The 19,416-nt window shown below is 52.3% G+C and overlaps 2 protein-coding genes across 4 annotated transcripts in view; both read left to right on the top strand.

The window, feature by feature from the left end:
* Positions 1–5,670, top strand: part of BDKRB2 (bradykinin receptor B2) — a 33,554-nt gene extending 27,884 nt beyond the window's left edge. For 2 of the 3 annotated variants that reach the window (XM_084792815.1, XM_084792816.1), the window contains one exon: positions 670–5,669. In XM_084792815.1, coding sequence (XP_084648941.1) covers positions 670–1,777 — 1,108 coding nt within the window. In that variant the 3' untranslated portion in view covers positions 1,778–5,669. Of the gene's footprint in view, positions 1–669 lie in introns of all 3 variants that reach the window. The other variant, XM_084792814.1, reaches the window with a different exon arrangement.
* A 6,913-nt stretch (positions 5,671–12,583) lies between these two features.
* BDKRB1 (bradykinin receptor B1) lies at positions 12,584–15,457 on the top strand. The gene is made up of 2 exons (XM_084792013.1): positions 12,584–12,714; positions 14,044–15,457. The coding sequence occupies exon 2, from the start codon at positions 14,054–14,056 to the stop codon at positions 15,047–15,049; it is 996 nt and encodes a 331-aa protein (XP_084648139.1). The 5' UTR covers positions 12,584–12,714; positions 14,044–14,053; the 3' UTR covers positions 15,050–15,457.
* Positions 15,458–19,416: the final 3,959 nt, after the last annotated feature.

Genomic DNA, 19,416 nt, shown 5'->3' with positions numbered 1-19,416 from the left:
AAAAGAGCCAGGATTTGAAGCCAGGAGGACTGGTCCAAAGCCTCACCGTTCCTCTCCCCACACAACCTCTACTCACCTCCCCCATGCTTTGCTTCCATGCCCAGTGAACACGGGCGTAAGGTGCTCCCTCTGCCAGAAGACACAGGTTGTCCAGGGCAACAGCTGTGGTCTTGAGGCCCAGGCTTCAGTCTCTCCACCTGGCATGACGTGAGTGCTCTGAGAAGCTGACAGGATGACAGTCCCCTAGGGAAGAGGCGTGAGAGGGGAGTGCGCACATCATCTCATCCTGGAGGCCTCAGGAATCCAGGCATGGGACTCACAACTGTTGGTGTAGCCGGGGAAGGATTCTTACAGAGCTCAGACCAAGAAATGTCATGTCCCTTTGGTTCTACAAGAAGACGGCCTCTCAGTGGGCTGGAGAGTCTAGTGTCCCCTAGTGCTGCCCACAGAGGAACTGGAGTCTTGCCACCTTCCGCATCCTCACTGCCCTGGGGGAGCCATTAGCTGAGTGGTGGACTTTTTGGTCCACTTGACCTTCTGTGCTCCTTTCTTCTCCTTCCTCTTCCCCTTCCTTCCTTCCCCTCCTCTCCTCCCACTCTCTTTCCCCCTCCCCTCCCCCTTTCCCCTGAGGCCTGAGAGTACAACTGTCTTTTCTCCACTTTCTTTCAGCATCGAAATGTTCAACGTCAGCGCGCAAGTCCTCGGGTCTGCTCTCAACAGGACCCTTTCAGAGGACAACTGCCTGAACACTGAGTGGTGGAGCTGGCTCAATTCCACCCAGGCCCCCTTCCTGTGGGTCCTCTTCCTGCTGGCAGCACTGGAGAACATCTTCGTTCTCAGTGTGTTCTGTCTGCATAAGAACAGCTGCACTGTGGCGGAGATCTACCTGGGCAACCTGGCCGCCGCGGACCTCATCCTGGCCTGCGGACTGCCCTTCTGGGCCATCACCATCGCCAATAACTTCGACTGGCTGTTCGGAGAGTTGCTGTGCCGCGTGGTGAACACCATGGTCTACATGAACCTCTACAGCAGCATCTGCTTCCTGATGCTTGTGAGTATTGACCGCTACTTGGCGCTGGTGAAGACCATGTCCATGGGCCGGATGCGCGGAGTGCGCTGGGCCAAACTCTACAGCCTGGTGATCTGGGTCTGCACATTGCTTCTGAGTTCACCCATGCTGGTGTTCAGGACCATGATGGACTACAGAGAAGAGGGCCACAACGTCACTGCCTGCGTCATCCTCTACCCGTCCCGCACCTGGGAAGTGTTCACCAATGTGCTGCTAAATCTGGTGGGCTTCCTCCTGCCCCTGAGCGTCATCACCTTCTGCACGGTGCACATCCTGCGCGTGCTGAGGAACAACGAGATGAAGAAATTCAAGGAGGTCCAGACGGAGAGGAAGGCCACTGTCCTGGTGCTGGCTGTCCTGGGGCTCTTTGTGCTGTGTTGGGTACCTTTCCAGATCAGTACCTTCCTGGACACGCTGCTGCGTCTCGGCATCCTGTCGGGATGCTGGGCCCAGACCTCGGTCGACATCATCACGCAGATCAGTTCCTACGTGGCCTACAGCAACAGCTGCCTCAACCCGCTGGTGTATGTGATCGTGGGCAAGCGCTTCCGGAAAAAGTCCCAAGAGGTGTACCAGGCAGTGTGCCGGAGGGGAGGCTGCATGGGAGAACCTATCCAGACGGAGAGCTCCCTGGGGACTCTGAGGACCTCTATCTCAGTGGAACGCCACATCCACAAGTTGCAGGACTGGACAGGGGACAGACAGTGAACAGAGGCCCACCAGGCAGGACTACAGCCAAGTGTGTGAGGACTGGTGGGACCTGAGCTCCTTAGCCTGAGTTCAGGGAGGAGCTTGAAGCATCCTAGGCAGCCCCTGGGAAACAGGCAGATGATTTCACTCCTGTCTCATGGAATGGGCATGCTGTTAGGAGTGGGTAGGTACCCTGGAACACAGCAGGATTTTTCTTATTGGCTGGCACTCTAGGTCCCCGTGAGTGGAGGGGTCCTGGGGAACGGATGGGGGGGTCACCACACTTCTTTCCCTTTGGGGGAAGTACAGCTCTCCAGGAAAACTGCTGCCAGCTTTGGCCCTGTGGCTACATGCAGAGGAGGCCTGGCTGCCTCAATTCCCAGTTTCATGGGTTTAAGATTTATTGGTCCTTCTGAAAGTTAAGTTGTGAAGAGCCTTGGTAAGAGCCTAGAGACTGGGATTCTGTGGCTCTCTCGCCCGTGGACAAGGTGGACAGCACTAAAGAAGAACCCCAACACTTTTGTAACACTTGCTGAATATAAGGTCTTGGACACTGTGGGCAAGAGGAAGGAAACACACCGTGTAATCTGTCTTACAGAAACCCTAACCTAAGTGGAGAGTGCCTCGGACCTGCAGTCCCTAGAAGGCTGCGGACGGTATGTCTGTCAGAGCAAGGAGCTGAGAGAGAAGCGGAAAGCACAGGGCCTAGAGGAGCCAGTAGCCCTGAATACAGTGGCCTGTCCCCTGCCTCAACTTCCTCTGCTGAATGTGAGAGGGTCTTGTGCTTTGGAAAGTGAGGCATCAGAGCAAACATCACATGGACACACATCACGTGGACTCACATCAGAGGACACATCATGTGGACACACATCAGAGCACACCACGTGGACACACATCAGAGCACATATCATGTGGACACACATCAGAGCACACATCACGTGGACACACATCAGAGCATACATCACGTGGACTCACATCAGAGCACATATCACGTGGACACATACACATCAGAACATGCATCATACAAAGACTCTTGGCACAAAGAAAGCCACTCAGGCCCAGGAACTACTCTGTGGGGAATAGGCAGTGTTGCAAGGCACAGGATCTGCCAGCAGATGTCTGAGACCCTCACTTCCTTCCACCCTTCCCCTCCTAGTGCCCCGCCCCCATGCACACACAATAAAGCCTATGGTAGGTGGGGAGGGCAAGAGACAGCAAGTGTTGGTTTCACAACAAGAAAAATAATTCTGATGGGATCTGCCCAGGAAACCTACACTTCACACCCATCCAGAGGAATCCAAGCTGCTTCACGGGGTCCCTGTCTCAGTGACCAAGGGGTGACAATCAGTGGTTTATATGAGAGTGGCTCACAAAGCAGTGGACATTACCAAAGAGCAGCTGACCCACCCAAGGTCATTTGACCCTACTCCCCACATGGCCACAGAGTGCCTCGTGCATGGTGGCCGGAGTGGGCGGAGCTGTCTAGGCTCAGGGAACTCTGACTTGAGAAACAATTTGAGGGAGACAACACACCTCCACATTGAACAGGTCTACCATGAGAGATAAGAGGATAACCTCCCAGGTAGCTTCGGGGCCAGTGGGTTCCCCATTAGAACCTACTCCAGGGCCCTCGGGGGAGCTCAGGTGTCAGTGGAGACACTTGCCCCAGCCATCCTGTCAGAGACTCGGGTGACAGGAACCATACTCCAGTTCCAGAATCTTCCCATGGGAGTTTGTATTTCCATGTGTCCACATCAGTTACTTTCCTCAGATCTGTGACAGAAGCTGCTTAAGGGAGAGAAAAGGTTTATTTTGTCTCGGTGTCAAAAAGGTTTCAGTCAGGTATAGCAGGGGCTGGAGGGAAAGCAGAGCACGTGACAGGGGTGACAGGGGCCGTTTACATCAGAGTGGACCAGTAAATGAAGACACAGCTGGACCCAGGGGCAGGATATGATCTTCAAAAGTCTGCCCCCGGTGATCTTCTTTCACCAGCTCGGCCCCCCCAAAATAGAGCCGGCAGTCAGGGAGTAAGCTCTCCAACAGGAGGCATATCAGACCCAAACCATAACAACATCATTGCTGACTGGACCCCGTGTCTAACACTCCGTCAAGCCCCTGAGAAGATGTGAGGAACACACCACACAGCCTGCAACACTAAGGCACTTAGGACCTGGCCACTCAATAGCCCAGCAGCTATGGAGACTCAGAAACGAGCAGAGTTTTCTGGTGTTTCTGGCCAGGCTGGAGCCCAGGAAGAGTTTACGTGGCAAAAAGCCCATGACAGAAAGAAACAGGTGACATAAGACCTGCATGCCAGGATTCAGGGCTAGAGTGGACCCAGCCACACTCATACTATGAATGAAAAGAGGGGCTCGTCCTCAGAAGAGGAGTTGGTGGGCTAGGGGCTTGAGGAACACAGTGGCTGGCCACAGCCTGTGCTCCTCAGGGTGGCTGATGGGTCTGCATGAGGGAAGCCCCCTTGTGTCTTGTGTTGACACCCTGGTGAAAAATCGTGGTCCAGTGAAAGATGCAGAGAGATTTGTACTGTGAAGAGGAAATGGATGGAGTGCCAAGGAGGGAGGAGCGCTCCGTGTAAACATACACCTCTTCTGTGCATTGGAATAAACAGATGACTTTAGCATAGTGCCTGCCTGTGTCACACTTCCTGAGCCGCTGAGCTCTTCTGTCTCTGGCCATCAAAAGCCTTGGGAGATGAAGGGACATGTTCAGTTCCGGAAGCTTCTGTCATGGAAAAGATCAACAGTCTCCAAGCTTTTGAGGTTGTGTAACCTATGAGTTAGAAAGTGGCGGGGCTGGGATGGGGCAACACACAACACTCAATTTGTATGCTTATTAGTGTGTGTTGAAATATGCACTCTTAAATATATTAAACAAATAGTATTAGATTTTTTTCCAGAAAATGCATTTTGGGTATTTTCCCCTATGCTACTGTCCTCCATAGAAACCCTTTTAGATGCTCATATTGCAGAGTTTCAGGGATGGCCAAGTTCTGTCGCCCATTTCTATAAATACTTATATTTGACCTTCACCTCAAATCAAGAGCATGCTGTACAATATCAAGATGAAAAGACGCTGTGCGTATATCCCCGGTGATGGGGATCTCTACGCATCTCACTCAGGTACCACTTCCACTCTCCATGTTTTCTTTCATTCATTCATTCATTCATTCATTCATTCATCATTCATTCATTCATTCACCAAACAAAGCTTCATTCCATGACTCCACAAATGGCCCAGCTTAGTCACATGGCCATCTGTCCATTCCAGAAACCTGGGGCTCAATGTTTACTGCACCCCTGTCTTGTTCATCAGAATGGATGAGCATCTCTTTCAGGTTCTGCTCCCTTACTCTTTCCTAAGTCTTTCGACAACCAACCATCATGTCTTGCTGCATCTCACCTCCAGTGTAGATATCTCCTGATTCTCGTTCCTTGTGCTAGAGCAACAGCATCTTTCCAGACCATAGTCCCAGGAGGCTGTGATCATGAGGACCAGCTCTCGGGAGCTCAGGTTCAGAGTCAGGGAGACGCGCGGCCCCATTCTGGCTCTGCCCTCGGCCTCCATTTGACTCTTATCCGTGTTCTGTCAGCTGTAAAATGGGGGTGAACAATGCAATCAATCAAGAGAGTTTGCTGTCAGGGTTCATGCAAGAGAGTGCTTAGGACGGTGTCTAGTGCACACTCGACACCAGTCTGTGATGGATGTGTCTGTCATGCTGCATGTCATCGGTGATGGTGATGGTGGTGGCAATGGCGGCCGTGGCAGAAATGATGGTGATGGTTGGCGATGAAGCTGTTGGGGAGGGTGGTGAATATGGCGGTGATGAGGGGGGTGTTGATGAGGACATTCTCTGCAAGGAAACCCTTTCTATGGCCCACCCCTCGCATAATAAAGCTACACGTTCATGTATGGCTTGCAAGCCCCCTGGTGATCTGGTCTCTGTGTACCCTGCTGGCTCATCCATTATATCCCACCCATTTTCTCCCCCAGCTACGGTGGACTCCAAATGCCTAGGCAGATCTCAGGAGACGGTCCACTTCCCCTCAGGTGACCTTCCTCTTGTCAGACTACACCTCACACTCAGTAGCCAGAGTCCGAAGTGCCTGAGGGAGATTCCAGCTCCAGCAGATCGAGCTGTGGAGCATGACAAAGCATTCATTTAATATGTGTATGATCCTGAAAGGCACCACGGGCTGGGGCTAGAATCACAGCAGTCAGATCTGGATGTGGGGCTGTCCACCCCACCCTCACCGCATAGGCCTCTCGTGAGGAGAGTTCCTGATAGGCCTCAGGAAACCAGTCAAGAACAGGAATTCTGTATCTAGCTGCCCTGGCCAGGGCAGTCAAGGCCAAGTGCAGAGATAGTGAATGCCAGGTGACCGCATAGGAACTCACGCGAGGCTGTGGATGTTGGCTCACTGATTTAGGACGCCACTGAGCACAAGCGTCGTACTTCAGAAGGGTAAAGGTTCTGCTTCATAGAACTCAGCAGCGTGCGCCTCTGTCTCTTTGCTAGCCATTGCCAGGCCTCACGCAGCCCTGATCCCTTATCTACATGCAGGGAGGATATGGGGGTTGTAGATGAACAATAGTAGCCAGGAGTTGGCAGGAAACTTACATCTGCGGGTTTTGGCTGAGGTCAGGCCTAGGTCAAGCAGGCCCATGGAGAACATTTCATACGGAGCTAAGAACCACACCAGACCTCACTCCTCTCCGTGGAAGTGAGCAAGGTTGGCGACTAACTGGAGTCCACAGTTCTTAAGAAGGGTGTTAGGGAACCCCAATGACTCTGGGGTGCATAGGACTTAGCCAGCAAAACCCCCAATCTACCACAGAGAGGCCATACAGGAAGCTTCTCCTATAAATTGCCTCTATAGCAGGGTCCGGCCTGTTCGCATTACAATAAGCTGCATCTTTGAACCCTCATGGGCACAGTAGCCCCCTATTTACAATTGTCCTCCCTAGACGTTTTCTTGTTTGCTTGTTTTTGTTTTTATTTGTTTTTTGTTTTTCGAGACAGGGTTTCTCTGTGTAGCCTTGCGTGTCCTGGACCCCCTTTGTAGACCAGACTGGCCTCAAACTCACAGCAATCCTCCTGCCTCTGCCTCCCAAGTGCTGGGATTAAAGGCGTGCGCTACTACGCCTGGCTCCCTAGATGTTTTCAACTTTTATGATGGCACCGGCTTTGACGGCCCAGCCAGAATCTTCTCCCAGGCTAGTGATCTGTCTGAGTCTCTCTGTGCACTGGACAGAGACACCACGGCTCCAGGTTGGCCCCACGGCCACAGTCTTAGGGGAAGCGACACCCTGCAGAGCTGTGATACTAGGCTCAGACATGCACTGGCATCGACACAGAACACAAACCTCTCATCCATACCACCTTCCACTTACGACAGGTTTGTTGAGAAGAAGTCCCGTTGAGCGTGAAGAAGCACGTGATCTTACACGGACACACACATACAAATCATGCTGTGATGTGGTCCATACGCCCCTACACTTCCCCTGCTCCCGCTTTCAGACATTTACAGAGTTGCACAATCACCGCCGCTATTTAATTCCAGAACGGCCTCATCATCCCAAAGTGAAATCCCAGATCCATTAGCTGTCACCTCGGATTCCTCCCGTCCCACCACTTCGGGGAGTCACTCATCTTCGTCTCGCCCTTTGCCTGTCTCAGACATCTCGTGCCTGAATACTGACGGCGTCTGGCTTCCCTCACCTGCTTCCCACTGAGAAGCGACAGGTGTGGGAGAAATCCCCACGTGACCTGGGCTGGCAGCTTCAACTCCTCTCCCTTCCCTTGGCTTTGGCCTCAGTTTTTCTGTCTGTAACATGGAAGGTTAATTCTCTAAGTGAGAATATCTCCAGAGTGTGACTCTGGAAATGGGGCCTTAGAAAACAGTAGAGGGCAGCGCCAACGAGACAGAAGCCGTCCAGCAGCAGTGACGTTACACTGGAGCGGAGTGGGCCCTCTGTCAAACAACTGTCAATCATTCCGAAACGGAGGCGGGCTCAGAGTTGAAGAGAAAGAGGGGACACATACTAGAGTGTGCCAGGAGCCTAGGAGAGAAAAAGGTGGTAGCCACAAAGATCTGAAGAAGCGAGGAAAGTCCCCTCAGGGTCTTCCAGCTGCCTCAGTCCTGACATCTGTTCCCAACCATGAAGGAAGCAGCACATTCCAGCCTACTGACTTTTGCAGATTTTTTTTTTTACCAAACAAAAGAGACTGGGGCCTTTCCCAAGGCCACATAGCATGCTAGAGGCCATCCCAGGCTCCCAGAGCCAGGAGCATAGGCCAGTACCCCTGGTGCATATACCCGTGTCCGCAGACCCAGAGTTTGGGCTGCCCGGCTTTTTTTCTTTGCCCCAGGCCCCAAGAGCAGGTGTCTTGAACTAGGTTAAAAAGAAGCTCAACATTCCACTTCCCAGTCTGCAGTTCATGCAGCGGCCCCCCCCATCCCCCCCCCCCCCCCCGCCACCGCCGCAAGTCTCTAGGAAAGCCTGCTGTTTTGTAGTTGACACTAAAACACAACAGAGGCAGGGTTCTGAGCCCCCTGGGGATACTGCCTCTCCACAGTGTCACCTGTGTGGCCTCCACAGTGGGACAGCCAGGTGGGTGCACTGTATAGTTTAATCTCAACTTGACACAAACTAAAGTCATTTGAGTGAGGGCGGGGGCTCAATGAGAAGATGTCTCCATAATATCGGGCTGTGGGTCAGCTGTAAGGCGTTTTCTTAATTAGTGATTGATGTGGGAGGGTCCACCCTGGGCTAGTGGTCCTAGGTTCTATTTTTTTTAAAGCAGCTATTGGGGAGCAAACCAGTAAGTAGCACCCCTCCATGGCCTCAGCTTCAGCCGCTGCCTCCGGGTTCTGTGTTTCGTCACAGCAATAGAAACCCAACAAATTAAGACAGCGGAGGACAGCCATGGAGCCCTCCTGAGCGGAGGGGACCACAGTCAGTCGTTTGCAACAGCACAATGCTGCAAGCTAAAACAGCACCTCCCCCCCCCGCACCCCCCCCCACCCCGGCCCACATGCCTCCCTGTGACCCGGCTTGCAGTTCTGACTGCAACATGGTCACTATGCAGGTGAGGATCCAAGATCCTGCAGCCAGCATGAAATACAAGCCCCACTTCTCTACTTGGTCTGACAGAGTGAGGCTTGAGGCCCCGGGGAAGTGATTTCACATCTCGGACCTACCACCCTGATGTCCGGATCAGGGGCCCCCAAACCAGAGTCTTGCCTGGAAGTCAGATAATCCGCCACCTGGAGAAAGACATTGTGGGGAGGCCTGGTTCCTCAGAAACACTTGACTGTACGTTGGGGCCTTCTGGGGTGACCTGGACTTTCCTCCTGTTCTCTGTAGGACGGGGGCAAGTCTCACTCTGAAAAGGGAGATGGGGAGAGGGCGGAGTTACCTCTGCACCCCTCATATGCACACTGTACCTGGCACAAGTGGCTTAGGACCTGATTACTGACATAAGAGAAATATTGCTGTTTTGGGGTATAACTGGTTTCTGAATTCTCTCAACAAATGCTGAGCATCCACAAGGCACCAGGCTGGTGACGAGTGTTGAAACCGTAACCTTAACACAAGGAGATACACCCACTTAGTTGCTGGGAGAAGTCACACCCAGCCAGGGGACAGCGAATGAGAGGGAAGATATCCATGTAGAGCATGTGGAGAGTTGAAAAAGGACATGAAGAGCCAGGAAGCCAGAAAGCAGGAGAAGTAGCTCCAAAAATGGCTCCATCGCGAGACAATTTGTGGGGAATGGGGTGAGCAAGTGACTTCCTGGGAAGCCTGCTCCAGGCAGAGGGAACCAGCAGGTCAAAGGCCCCCGTGGTGAGAGAGCTGGCATCTCTGAAGCCATTGAGGATGTCTGGAGGGTTAACTGGGTGATCCAGACCTGTGAGGGGTGTGCTCACAAGCAACAGAGGTTGCCGTGGCTGGCCTTGAAGACCACTGTCCTGTCTTAGCTTCGGCTGCAGTCAGTATCAACACTTCAAGGGTAGAGATGACTTAGATTCCAGAAGGTAAAGAAAAAGAGTTGGTCTTCCAGGTTAAGAGGACCTTCTGATAGGCCCTTCTTCTTGAGGGCTGGAAGGAGGCCCGAAACTCCCTTGAGAGGAGCATCTGGGAGTCCCCATGTCCTTTTCCAAGCAGCCTGTACTGGGCCCAAGAGCACAGGTGAGTTTCCTTGTAAGCTCTCCTGATCCATGGAACCCTGGTCCAGCTTCCACCTCCAGAGAGCATCTTTTCATCCCAGGGCACTGCTCAGAGCCCTGTCCCCCAGGCTAGCTGCAGGTGGCTCAGGCCAGGGCCACATCTGGCACTAAGATGCTCTCATCCATACAAACGCTCCCTGAAGGTCTCCTAGTGTCCTTGTATTCTTCAACCTGGTGCTGGGTAAGAGTTGCTAGGGGACAGGGATGATGCGTGAGGCCTGAGCAGGAGGAGAAGAGCAGAAGGTGTTGCTGATGCTGAGGTTCTCCTGGTGAGTATTGGAAACACCAGGAGCCCCTGCTATCCACTCATTCACGGTGTGGCTGCAGGTGTCTCAGCAAGACACCAGAGGGGCTTGTGAACTCCAGGAGTGGAGCCACTGTCCTGGGACATCCAAGTATTCCGAAGCACTCATCTAGCAGGGAGAACTGAAGGAACAAAAGAACAGTAAAGCAGAGAGAAGGATCTCCAGTGCTCAGCCATGGGTTTCTAACTGGCCCTGTCGAATGAGGTTCTTAACTTGTAATCTGAAAATGGGTGACCACCAACCTTGAATAGAGGTGAGGGCCAGGGCTGGGCCCTGAGGAGGACAGGGTATGTCACCTCAAAAGAAGCCCACCCCTCTCTGGTTTGGTTGGCTTGGTTCTTTTCCCTCTCCATCATCTTCACGTGGGACGAGGGTACAGATACTGTGTGGGAGGGGTGCAGTGAAGAAGATGCCGCAAGGCCCGTCTGGAGCACCAGCCTAGCGCCAACACTAGGTAGGATCATCAAGAACAGCAACAACCGGGGACTCGAACAGTGGCCCCACGGGCCCAAAGTGCCAGGCAGGGATGACATTCTGTGACGAGGCCCCACTCACAGCCCAGCCCCTGTGTGCTAGGCAGGAGGGAGCCCTGCTATGAGCATCAACTGATCGGGTTGTCCTCTGTGTCCTGGCTTCTCCGGTTTTTCACTCAGAGGACTGATTCAACAAAGAGAGCTCAACCAGACTATGAGCCAGCCCTGACTACACTGTGAGAGTTTAAAAAAAAAAAAAAAGAAAGAAAGAAAGAAAGAAAGAATAAAGAAAAAAAAGAAAAGAAAAGGCCTCATAAAGTGCCCACCCTCTTCTCACACCTCTATTTGCCCCATCCTCCATGTCACCCTGTCCCATCTTTCATTGGCCCAAAGCCAAAGGGTGTATCTCTGCTCCCTGGCCCTAGGCTCGATTCCCACTACAATGGGGTTACACCTACTTTCAAAGGGCTCTCCACTCTATTCAGGACAGCCTGACCTATCCAGACACTTAGATTTATTTCCCCCCAAAGGCCAGCTTCATGAGCATCCACAATGCTTATGAGTACAGCCCCACCCAAACCTGGCCTTCTGCCCTTGGCTGTTCTCTTTCCTGTGGACTTGTCGACATGTCTTCTGGGTCAGGGAAGCTGAGAGGCCCACCCTCCTTCCCACCAGAATTAGTCAAGGGCTCTCCTGAGAGGAGGAGTCAGTGCTGGGCACAGAGACGTATCCCCGGGACAGATGCTTCACAGCCATAGCCCAGTCAAGAGTCCAGTGGAATCAAGGGAGAGCCAGCACTGGCTAGCAAGACCTGGCTACACTGCCCAGTAGAAAGTCCATGGCTTTAAGTTTTTCTCAGGCTATGCTGGCCCTAGGAGTATACAAAACACCTACCAAACCCTGGCCTCACTTCTGGGGAGTGATGGGGAAGGCGAGGGACAGTCTCATGGGTTCTAGCTACCCTCTTATTTTTATCTTTCTGCTTCTATGATTTTACAACCCCTAGCAACAAGAGAAAACATCTGGAAAGGTTGCTAGGGCTTGTGAAATCATGGAAGCAGAAAGAATACAAATAAATAAAAGCAGCCCAGGTGCCAGACACAGCAGGAGCATCTTTGCCTGGATGAGTTGAGCTCGCCTCTAGAAACAGAGTTCCAGCCACAGGAAGGGCGAGACAGCGGGAGAAATGAAGAGACGGGCTGGCCAGTGGCTGGAGGATCCTGGCGCCCAGCTCTCAGAGAAGGCCAGGAATTCCTGCCTCCCTGAAAGAGGCCTACGGTAGCTTGGCTTTGTAGGTGCCAACTCACACCAAACCCAAACCCAGAGCCGCCAGCAAGGATTAGGAAAAGCGCAACTGATCTTACTCAAGTTTGAGAGTCCCGCATGAGTCAACTTTTTCTGAGCTCACTGTTTGTATAACGGGGTCCACGCTGATGGATTCTTGGCTATGTGTCCTTTGCCGCTCCAGTTCAAGAGGGGACGTCCTCGTGTGCTCCCGAGAACCTGTGGCCAAATCCCAGACCTCCCGGAGCCAACAGGGACTTGGGGAAGCCATCATTTAACACACCGACAAGGCTGAGCCTTGGGATTGTCAGCTGTGCTGAAATGTGTCTTCGGGACCTATTTGCCAACACACAGTAGTTAGGCAGAATCAAGAGGCCACAGACGTCAGTGGAGAAGGCAGTTGAAGAACTACCCCAAATTGCCAAGTGAAAGGCGACGCCACGCCCCCTCCAAACCTCAGCCTCCTCTGGCTCCAAAGACTCTCTTTTTGGGTAATCCCCCATGACATCATGGGAACAGAGGTGGTTTCATTTAAGACCAGCGAGTGTCCAGTGAGCTGCCCAGGAGAGAAACCTCCAGAGACAGCTGTCGCCATCAAAAGCCCAGCCGAAGCTGAGAACTCTTTTTTGTTTTCTGTCTGGGTAAGTCTATAGCGATCGATTTTCCTCTCAGGATTGTTAAATGGAATCACAGATCATGTCTCTTAGCAAAAGACAAGAAGAAGAAAAAGGAAGTATTCTTGTCTACATTTGTACTGGTAAAAGAGATAGGCTTCAACCGTTCACTATAAACAGAATTTTTATCCTATGTCTGGTCTGTTTGGGTTTGTTTCTGGTTTGGAGAGGAGGGCTTTTGCTGTTGTTGTTTTGAGACAGACTCTTCCTAGATACCCTAAAACTGCTTCAGGCCCCTCAATTCTGGGCTTGCAGGTGTGAGTTACTACACCCAGCCTCTGGTTAGGGGGTTAACTATCTGTGTGGGAGGTGGGGGGGGGGGAGGGGCATGTGTCTGTTGAGACCAGGCTCTATGTAGCCCTGGCTGTCCTGGAACTCACTATGTAGACCAGACTAGCCTCGAACTCACAGAGATCTTGTCTCTGCCTGTGGAGTGCCTGGACCTTGTCCCCTTCTTAAAAACTTTGATTTCCTTCATTTTGGTTTTTCTGTGTATGGGTGATTTGCCTGCACGTATTATTTATATATATTTTATATATATCGTGTGTGTGTGTATATAGTGTGTGTGTGTGTGTGTGTGTGTGTGTGTGTATAGTGTGTGTGTGTGTGTATGTGTGTGTGTGTGTATGTGTGTGTGTGTGTGTGTGTATAGTGTGTGTGTGTGTGTATGTGTGTGTGTATGTGTGTGTGTGTGTGTATGTGTGTGTGTGTGTGTATGTGTGTGTGTGTGTGTGTATGTGTGTGTGTGTGTATGTGTGTGTGTGTGTGTGTGTGTGTATGTGTGTGTGTGTGTGTGTGTATAGTGTGTGTGTGTGTGTATGTGTGTGTGTGTGTGTGTATGTGTGTGTGTGTGTGTGTGTGTGTGTGTGTGTGTGTATGCACCACATGCATGCAATGCCTGGAAGGACAGAACAGGATGTTGGATCCCCTGGGACTGGAGTTACAAATGGTTGTGAGCCACTGTGTGGTGCTGAGACTCAAACCCTGGTCCTCTGGAGAAGCAGCTAGTACTTTTAACCAATGAGCTTTCGCTCCAGCTCCTACGAGTTCCCTCTTTTAAAGTAGAGGTCAGTCCTCTCTTTCTCTAAAGGAACAGGTCATAAATACTGTCAGCTTTGCAAGACAGACAGCCTGTGCTGCACCCGCTCTGCTCTGCCACCATAGCACAAAAGTAGTCAAAGATGCTACGTACGTACGTAAGCCGTGAGTCTGTCTGTGTGCCAATAAAACTTTATTGTCTGGAACAGACCACAGGCTGGGTTTGGCCTCTTGTACTCTTTACTCTGTCAATTTCAGGTCGCTGTGGATGGCGCTCCAGGCCTTGTTGGAGCTGAAGCTCTCTAACCAAAGCCACCAGGGCCCTCTCAACGTCACCTCCTGCAAGGGAGCTCCAGAAGCCTGGGACCTGCTGTACAGAGTGCTGCCAGGGTTTGTCATCACCATTTGTTTCTTTGGCCTCCTGGGGAACCTTTTAGTCTTGTCCTTCTTTCTTTTGCCTTGGCGGCGACGGCGACAGCGCTTAACCATAGCAGAAATCTACCTGGCCAACTTGGCAGCTTCTGATCTTGTGTTCGTCCTGGGCCTGCCCTTCTGGGCAGAGAATATTGGAAACCATTTCAACTGGCCCTTTGGCACTGACCTCTGCCGGGTGGTCAGTGGGGTCATCAAGGCCAACCTATTCATCAGCATCTTCCTGGTGGTGGCCATCAGTCAGGACCGCTACAGGTTGCTGGTATATCCCATGACCAGCTGGGGGCGCCGGCGGCGACGGCAAGCTCAAGCAACCTGCCTGCTCATCTGGCTAGCAGGGGCCCTATTGAGCATCCCCACATTCCTTCTGCGCTCTGTCAAAGTCATCCCCGACCTGAACATCTCTGCCTGCATCCTGCGCTTTCCCCACGAGGCTTGGCACTTTGCCAGGATGGTGGAGTTGAACATTCTGGGTTTCCTCCTCCCACTGGCTGCCATCATCTTCTTCAACTATCACATCCTGGCTTCCCTGAGAGGGCAGAAGGAGGCCAGCAGGACCAGGTGTGGGGGTCCCAAGGGCAGCAAGACCACGGGGCTGATCCTCACACTGGTGGCTTCCTTCCTGGTCTGCTGGGCCCCTTACCACTTCTTTGCCTTCCTGGATTTTCTGGTCCAGGTGAGAGTGATCGAGGACTGCACCTGGAAGGAGCTCACGGACCTGGGCCTGCAGCTGGCCAGCTTCTTTGCTTTCATCAACAGCTGCCTGAACCCATTGATTTACGTCTTTGTGGGCCGGCTCTTAAAGACCAGGGTCTGGGAACTTTCTAAATGATGTAGCAGCCCTAGACATCTCATTCCCACATCCCCCAATAGGGAAAGAAGTCTTCCAAGTGTCCTGGAAGAACTGAAACAGGAGTGAGGCAAGAAGCCCGGCTGATCTTGACCAAGCATCTCTGATAGTATAAAGACCACCTGGTCGGCTGACCCATGGCCTACAAGGTTGTCCAGGGAATGCTACTAATACGATATCAGGGACCTTGACGATCTAATTAAGCTAAGGATATGGAGATCATGCTGATCTGGAAATATTCAGGGGGCAGGGAAAGCAGAATAATCACAGGGGTCCTTTTAAAGGGACTTAGAGGGGCTAGAATGTGAAGACAGAAGCAGAGGTCAGAGTGACGTGACAAAGGAGCCACGAGCTGAGGATTACAGGCAGCCTGAAAGGCTGGAAAAGAAAGCACACACACACACACACACACACACACACACACACACACACACACACCACATACACACACACACACACCACACACACACACACACAGACATCCTCTGTGGAACCTCCAGAAAGAACCAACCTGGCCAACACATTGATTTCAGCCCTGTCCCCCATGACCGTGAGAAAATAAAGTTGGGTTCTGATTTGTCAAGTTTGTGGTTATTGCTACAGCAACAGCAGGAAATTTACACAGGCGCCCAGCAAGGGTCTCTCTTTACAATTCCATTTACCCAGACTTCCCAAGGCTAACTTTGAGGAATGCAGAGGTGGGGTAGCTGTAGGCCCTGTCCACAAGGAGCTTGTGTACCTCTACATAACCAACCCTAAGTCAGAACAGGAAGCACCACCAGCTGCAGATCTAGAGACTCCCTGGGAGGGAGCATGGTGCAGGAGGTGTTTGCACATCTCAGAGAATGGGAAGCAAAGGAGGCAGGAGGAGCTGGGGTTCCAATGTCTCCACTAAGGCCAAGCTTCTGTGGCCAGGAGCATCCCAGGCCTTTGCCATGTGGCCTTTAGGGAACACTTCAAATCCGAACATTAGCAGGCAGTGGGAAAGAGTGACAATGGAACAGGAAAAGGGAAGATGCTGTGGGAACCCGGACCAGAGAGTGTGAGGATGTGCTCAAACATCCCAGCAGGAGAGTTGTCCCAGGGGTGACAAGGACAAACATGGCACTGGGACAGGGTTTGTGTATGTGTGTGGGGGGGGCGGAATAAAGGATAGTGAAAAAGATAAGGAATAAGACTCAAGAACTGCACAGGTGGGATTGGGCTGCCTGCCAGACCCACCAGCATGGAAGACCCTGCAAGGCTTGAGGAATAGAGAGTTGCTGAGCCAAGGGCCAAGGTCAGAGTCCAGGGATGAGGAAGGCACAATGACCAGACATTCAGGATGCAAGGGAGTGGGGATGGGCTGCCTGGAAAGGTATTAATGACCATGGAACAGCCCAACCTAGATTCATTCAGTAACTGAAAAGTAATCTAGTGCTCCTGGGACCTGGTCATGTGTCTGTCAAGGCTGGGCCACCAGAACCTTGGCCTCTATGGCCACTTCCCCAGCTCAGTGTTTTCCTGGGGTGTGTAGTGTGGTCTGGACATACCAGCAGGATCCAGCCTGCCTGTGTGTCTGTCCACTTTGGACCGCATGAATTTACACAATGCTTTTGAGTTTATTGAAAATGTGAAATCCCACATAACAATGCAGATTTCCAGCTTGTCTAAAGAGCCGACAGTGTGTTTGTTTAGGCAGCAGATGGTCTAGCCTCTGGTCAACAGTCAGCAGATGGTCTAGCCTCTGGCCATTGATGTTGGCATTGAGAACTCCGCAGTGAACAGAGAGGGGCATTCCCAGTGCCGTCAGGATGATCCTCTGCAGCACAGATGTTCAGTGGCAGTATACTGCGAACAGTGTCCTCCCTCGGATGTCACATGTTCCTGGCAGCTCCAGGAGAGTCAATTTCCACCTCTGATATGGTTCAGTACCTTGGTTTATAGTCTAGGAAGCTGGACCAGTCAGTGTGCCCTGCCCCAGGGCAGTCCTATGAAGACCACCGCATCCTATGAACGATGTGTGATTGTCAGTTATCTTGTGTCTTCTGGACTCCCTGGTGGGGTCTATTCCTTTATGTCAACTTCCAAGAGAGAAAGAGGAGATTGAGGAAGATGCCACATGCCTCAAGGGCAGGGAATGAATGTGCTTGTGGATCTAACTTCTGTGCTGGTGGGAGTTCCAGGCCCCTAGGCAAGAGCTCGGGCACCAAGAGTCTGAAGCAAAGGCAGCAGATGGCAGGACTGGGAAGCAGGCCACTGGCGGAGCATCAGTGTCTTCAACAATGCAGCAACCAGAACACAAACTAATTTTTAATGCCCATGCATGTACCTGTGGGGGTGGGGGTGGGGAGATAGGTGGAGGGGTGGGTTGTCATGTCTGCACAAGTGTACATGCATGTGCATATGTGTGCAAGGGCATGTAGATTCAAGAGGACAACCTTACATCTCCTTTGAGAAAGGGCCCTCATTAATCTGGAACTACTCACTAATTAGGGGAAGCTGTCTGTCCAGAGAGGCCCAAGGATGCTCCTCTCTCCGCCTCCCCAACGCTTGGATAAAAAGCTCAGGCCACTATGCCTGGCATTTTTATGTGGGTGCTGGGGTCCCGATACTTGTCAAACACTTGACTGAGCCAGTCCTCTGTCCCTGAACACTCTTTTCTTTCTTTTTGACCTGCATCAACCCCATGGCTGATGATAGAACCTTTCCTGGGGGTTACCAAACTGACCTCAGCTTTAAGAGTGAGCTGGCATGTGGACCTTGAAAACACTGCTCACAGGCCTGCAGGAATCTGGGAGCAAAAAACTCTATAAGGCAGACACCTGGCTTATGGGGGCAGGGCATATGAAGAAGCCTGGAGCTCAGCTCTGCAGGGGGATGGCAGCTGACAGAGCCACCCAGGAAGGCTGCTGTGTTCCTTCTTCCCTGCTGCAGGGGGAGAGTCTGGTTCACAACAAGTGCTGGAGAAGAAAGAAGTATTTTCGGTTCTCACAGGTCTGGTGACTGGCTCTGCCAGCACGTTTCACTCTTAGGACTTGGCCCAGACACACCTGGGGGCACCAACACTGGCATGGACAGGGAATTTGCCTGGGGCACCCCATATCTCCCAAGAACTCTTAGAGGGTCCAAGAAGTGCAGCTTCTTCCTCCCCAGGGTCCTGCCAGCTTCTGGACCCAACTTGTGTTTGCTGCTCCGAGCAGGGAAGGAGACAGGCTCCCTGTCATAGACCATCCCTCACCCTCTGCATCATAGTACTGAGCAGGGCTAAGCCCCTCTAAATCCCAGCCCTCGGGGGGGGGGGGGGTGCACCTCCATGTTGCAATGGCCAAGGCAGGTTTCTTGTTCTCTGTAACCCCCCCCCCCATCCTCTGCCCATCCTCACCCCATCTCACCCCCACCTCACCCCTCAGACCAAGGCTACGGTGTTGTCTTGGTTCCAACTGAGCTGATCGTGCTCTCTGAACACTTTCAGGTCCTTCCTACTGCTAGAGCTGCTGTTAAGATTACAGAATGGGCTCTGGTGGCCCAAACAAGACAGGCATTTTATCCTCAATAAGCCGTTTAACAATAGCGAAAGCAGAAAAAGGAGATGCATCCAGTCCAGGCACGGTGAGAGGAGGGATGAAGAGGCCAGGGACTCTCTAGGGCCAAGGGGTATGGATGCCTAAGCAGACCTGGTCAAGATGTGGTCCTCCCATCACTGACCCATCACCGTCTCAGCTCCAGTCTCCCAAGCTGCCAGACCTGTGTGAGCTCTCTTTCTGGGAGATGAATTCTCCTCCAGCCAGCACCAAGCTTCAGCCTTTCCTTTTTCCTTCCCTTGCATGAATTCGTGAAGGGATAAAGCCACTGACTACTAATTCAGATGCTCTGGATCTGATCACCACTCGGGAGCCCATCGGATGGTAACCAGTGACCCAGCAAACGAGCTCGTGCAGGAGGGTCTCAGATTCAAACCACGGCACCAGACATTTTGAGTGCCTTCTGGCCCGGTACTGGTAGGTGTGAGGAGGGGTGGGAGAGCTTTCCTTGCTCCTCACCCTTCTGTGACAGCCATTCCTGCTGTTCCTTCAACTCAGGGAGAGTGGCCTTCTCACTTGCAATGGACAATGGGAAATGAACCTCATGCCATTAAAGGTTCAAAGTCATGGACCTCCATGTTTTTCTCCTACAACCTGTGGGGCTGTGGAGCCGTGGGACTAGGGGCAGCCAGCCTGGACCAAAAGTGGGCTAGAGGCATATCCAGACCCAGGAAATGTCATCTGGAGATCTGCAGGAGTAGGACAGCTGCCCCTTACCCTGGACCTGAGTGTCCTAGACCGTGTAGCCCTATACTCCCCACTTCCAGGTCACATAGCCCAGTAGCC

This window comes from Acomys minous (assembly GCF_964271855.1).
Source record: "Acomys minous genome assembly, chromosome: 8".
NCBI lineage: Eukaryota > Metazoa > Chordata > Mammalia > Rodentia > Muridae > Acomys > Acomys minous.
The sequence above is the reverse complement of the archived record's forward strand: the minus strand, read 5'-3'. Positions and strand labels throughout refer to the sequence as shown.

Excerpts from the sequence above, each read along its gene's own strand:
- BDKRB1 (XM_084792013.1), top strand. The coding sequence starts at position 14,054 with ATGGCGCTCCAGGCCTTGTTGGAGCTGAAGCTCTCTAACCAAAGCCAC.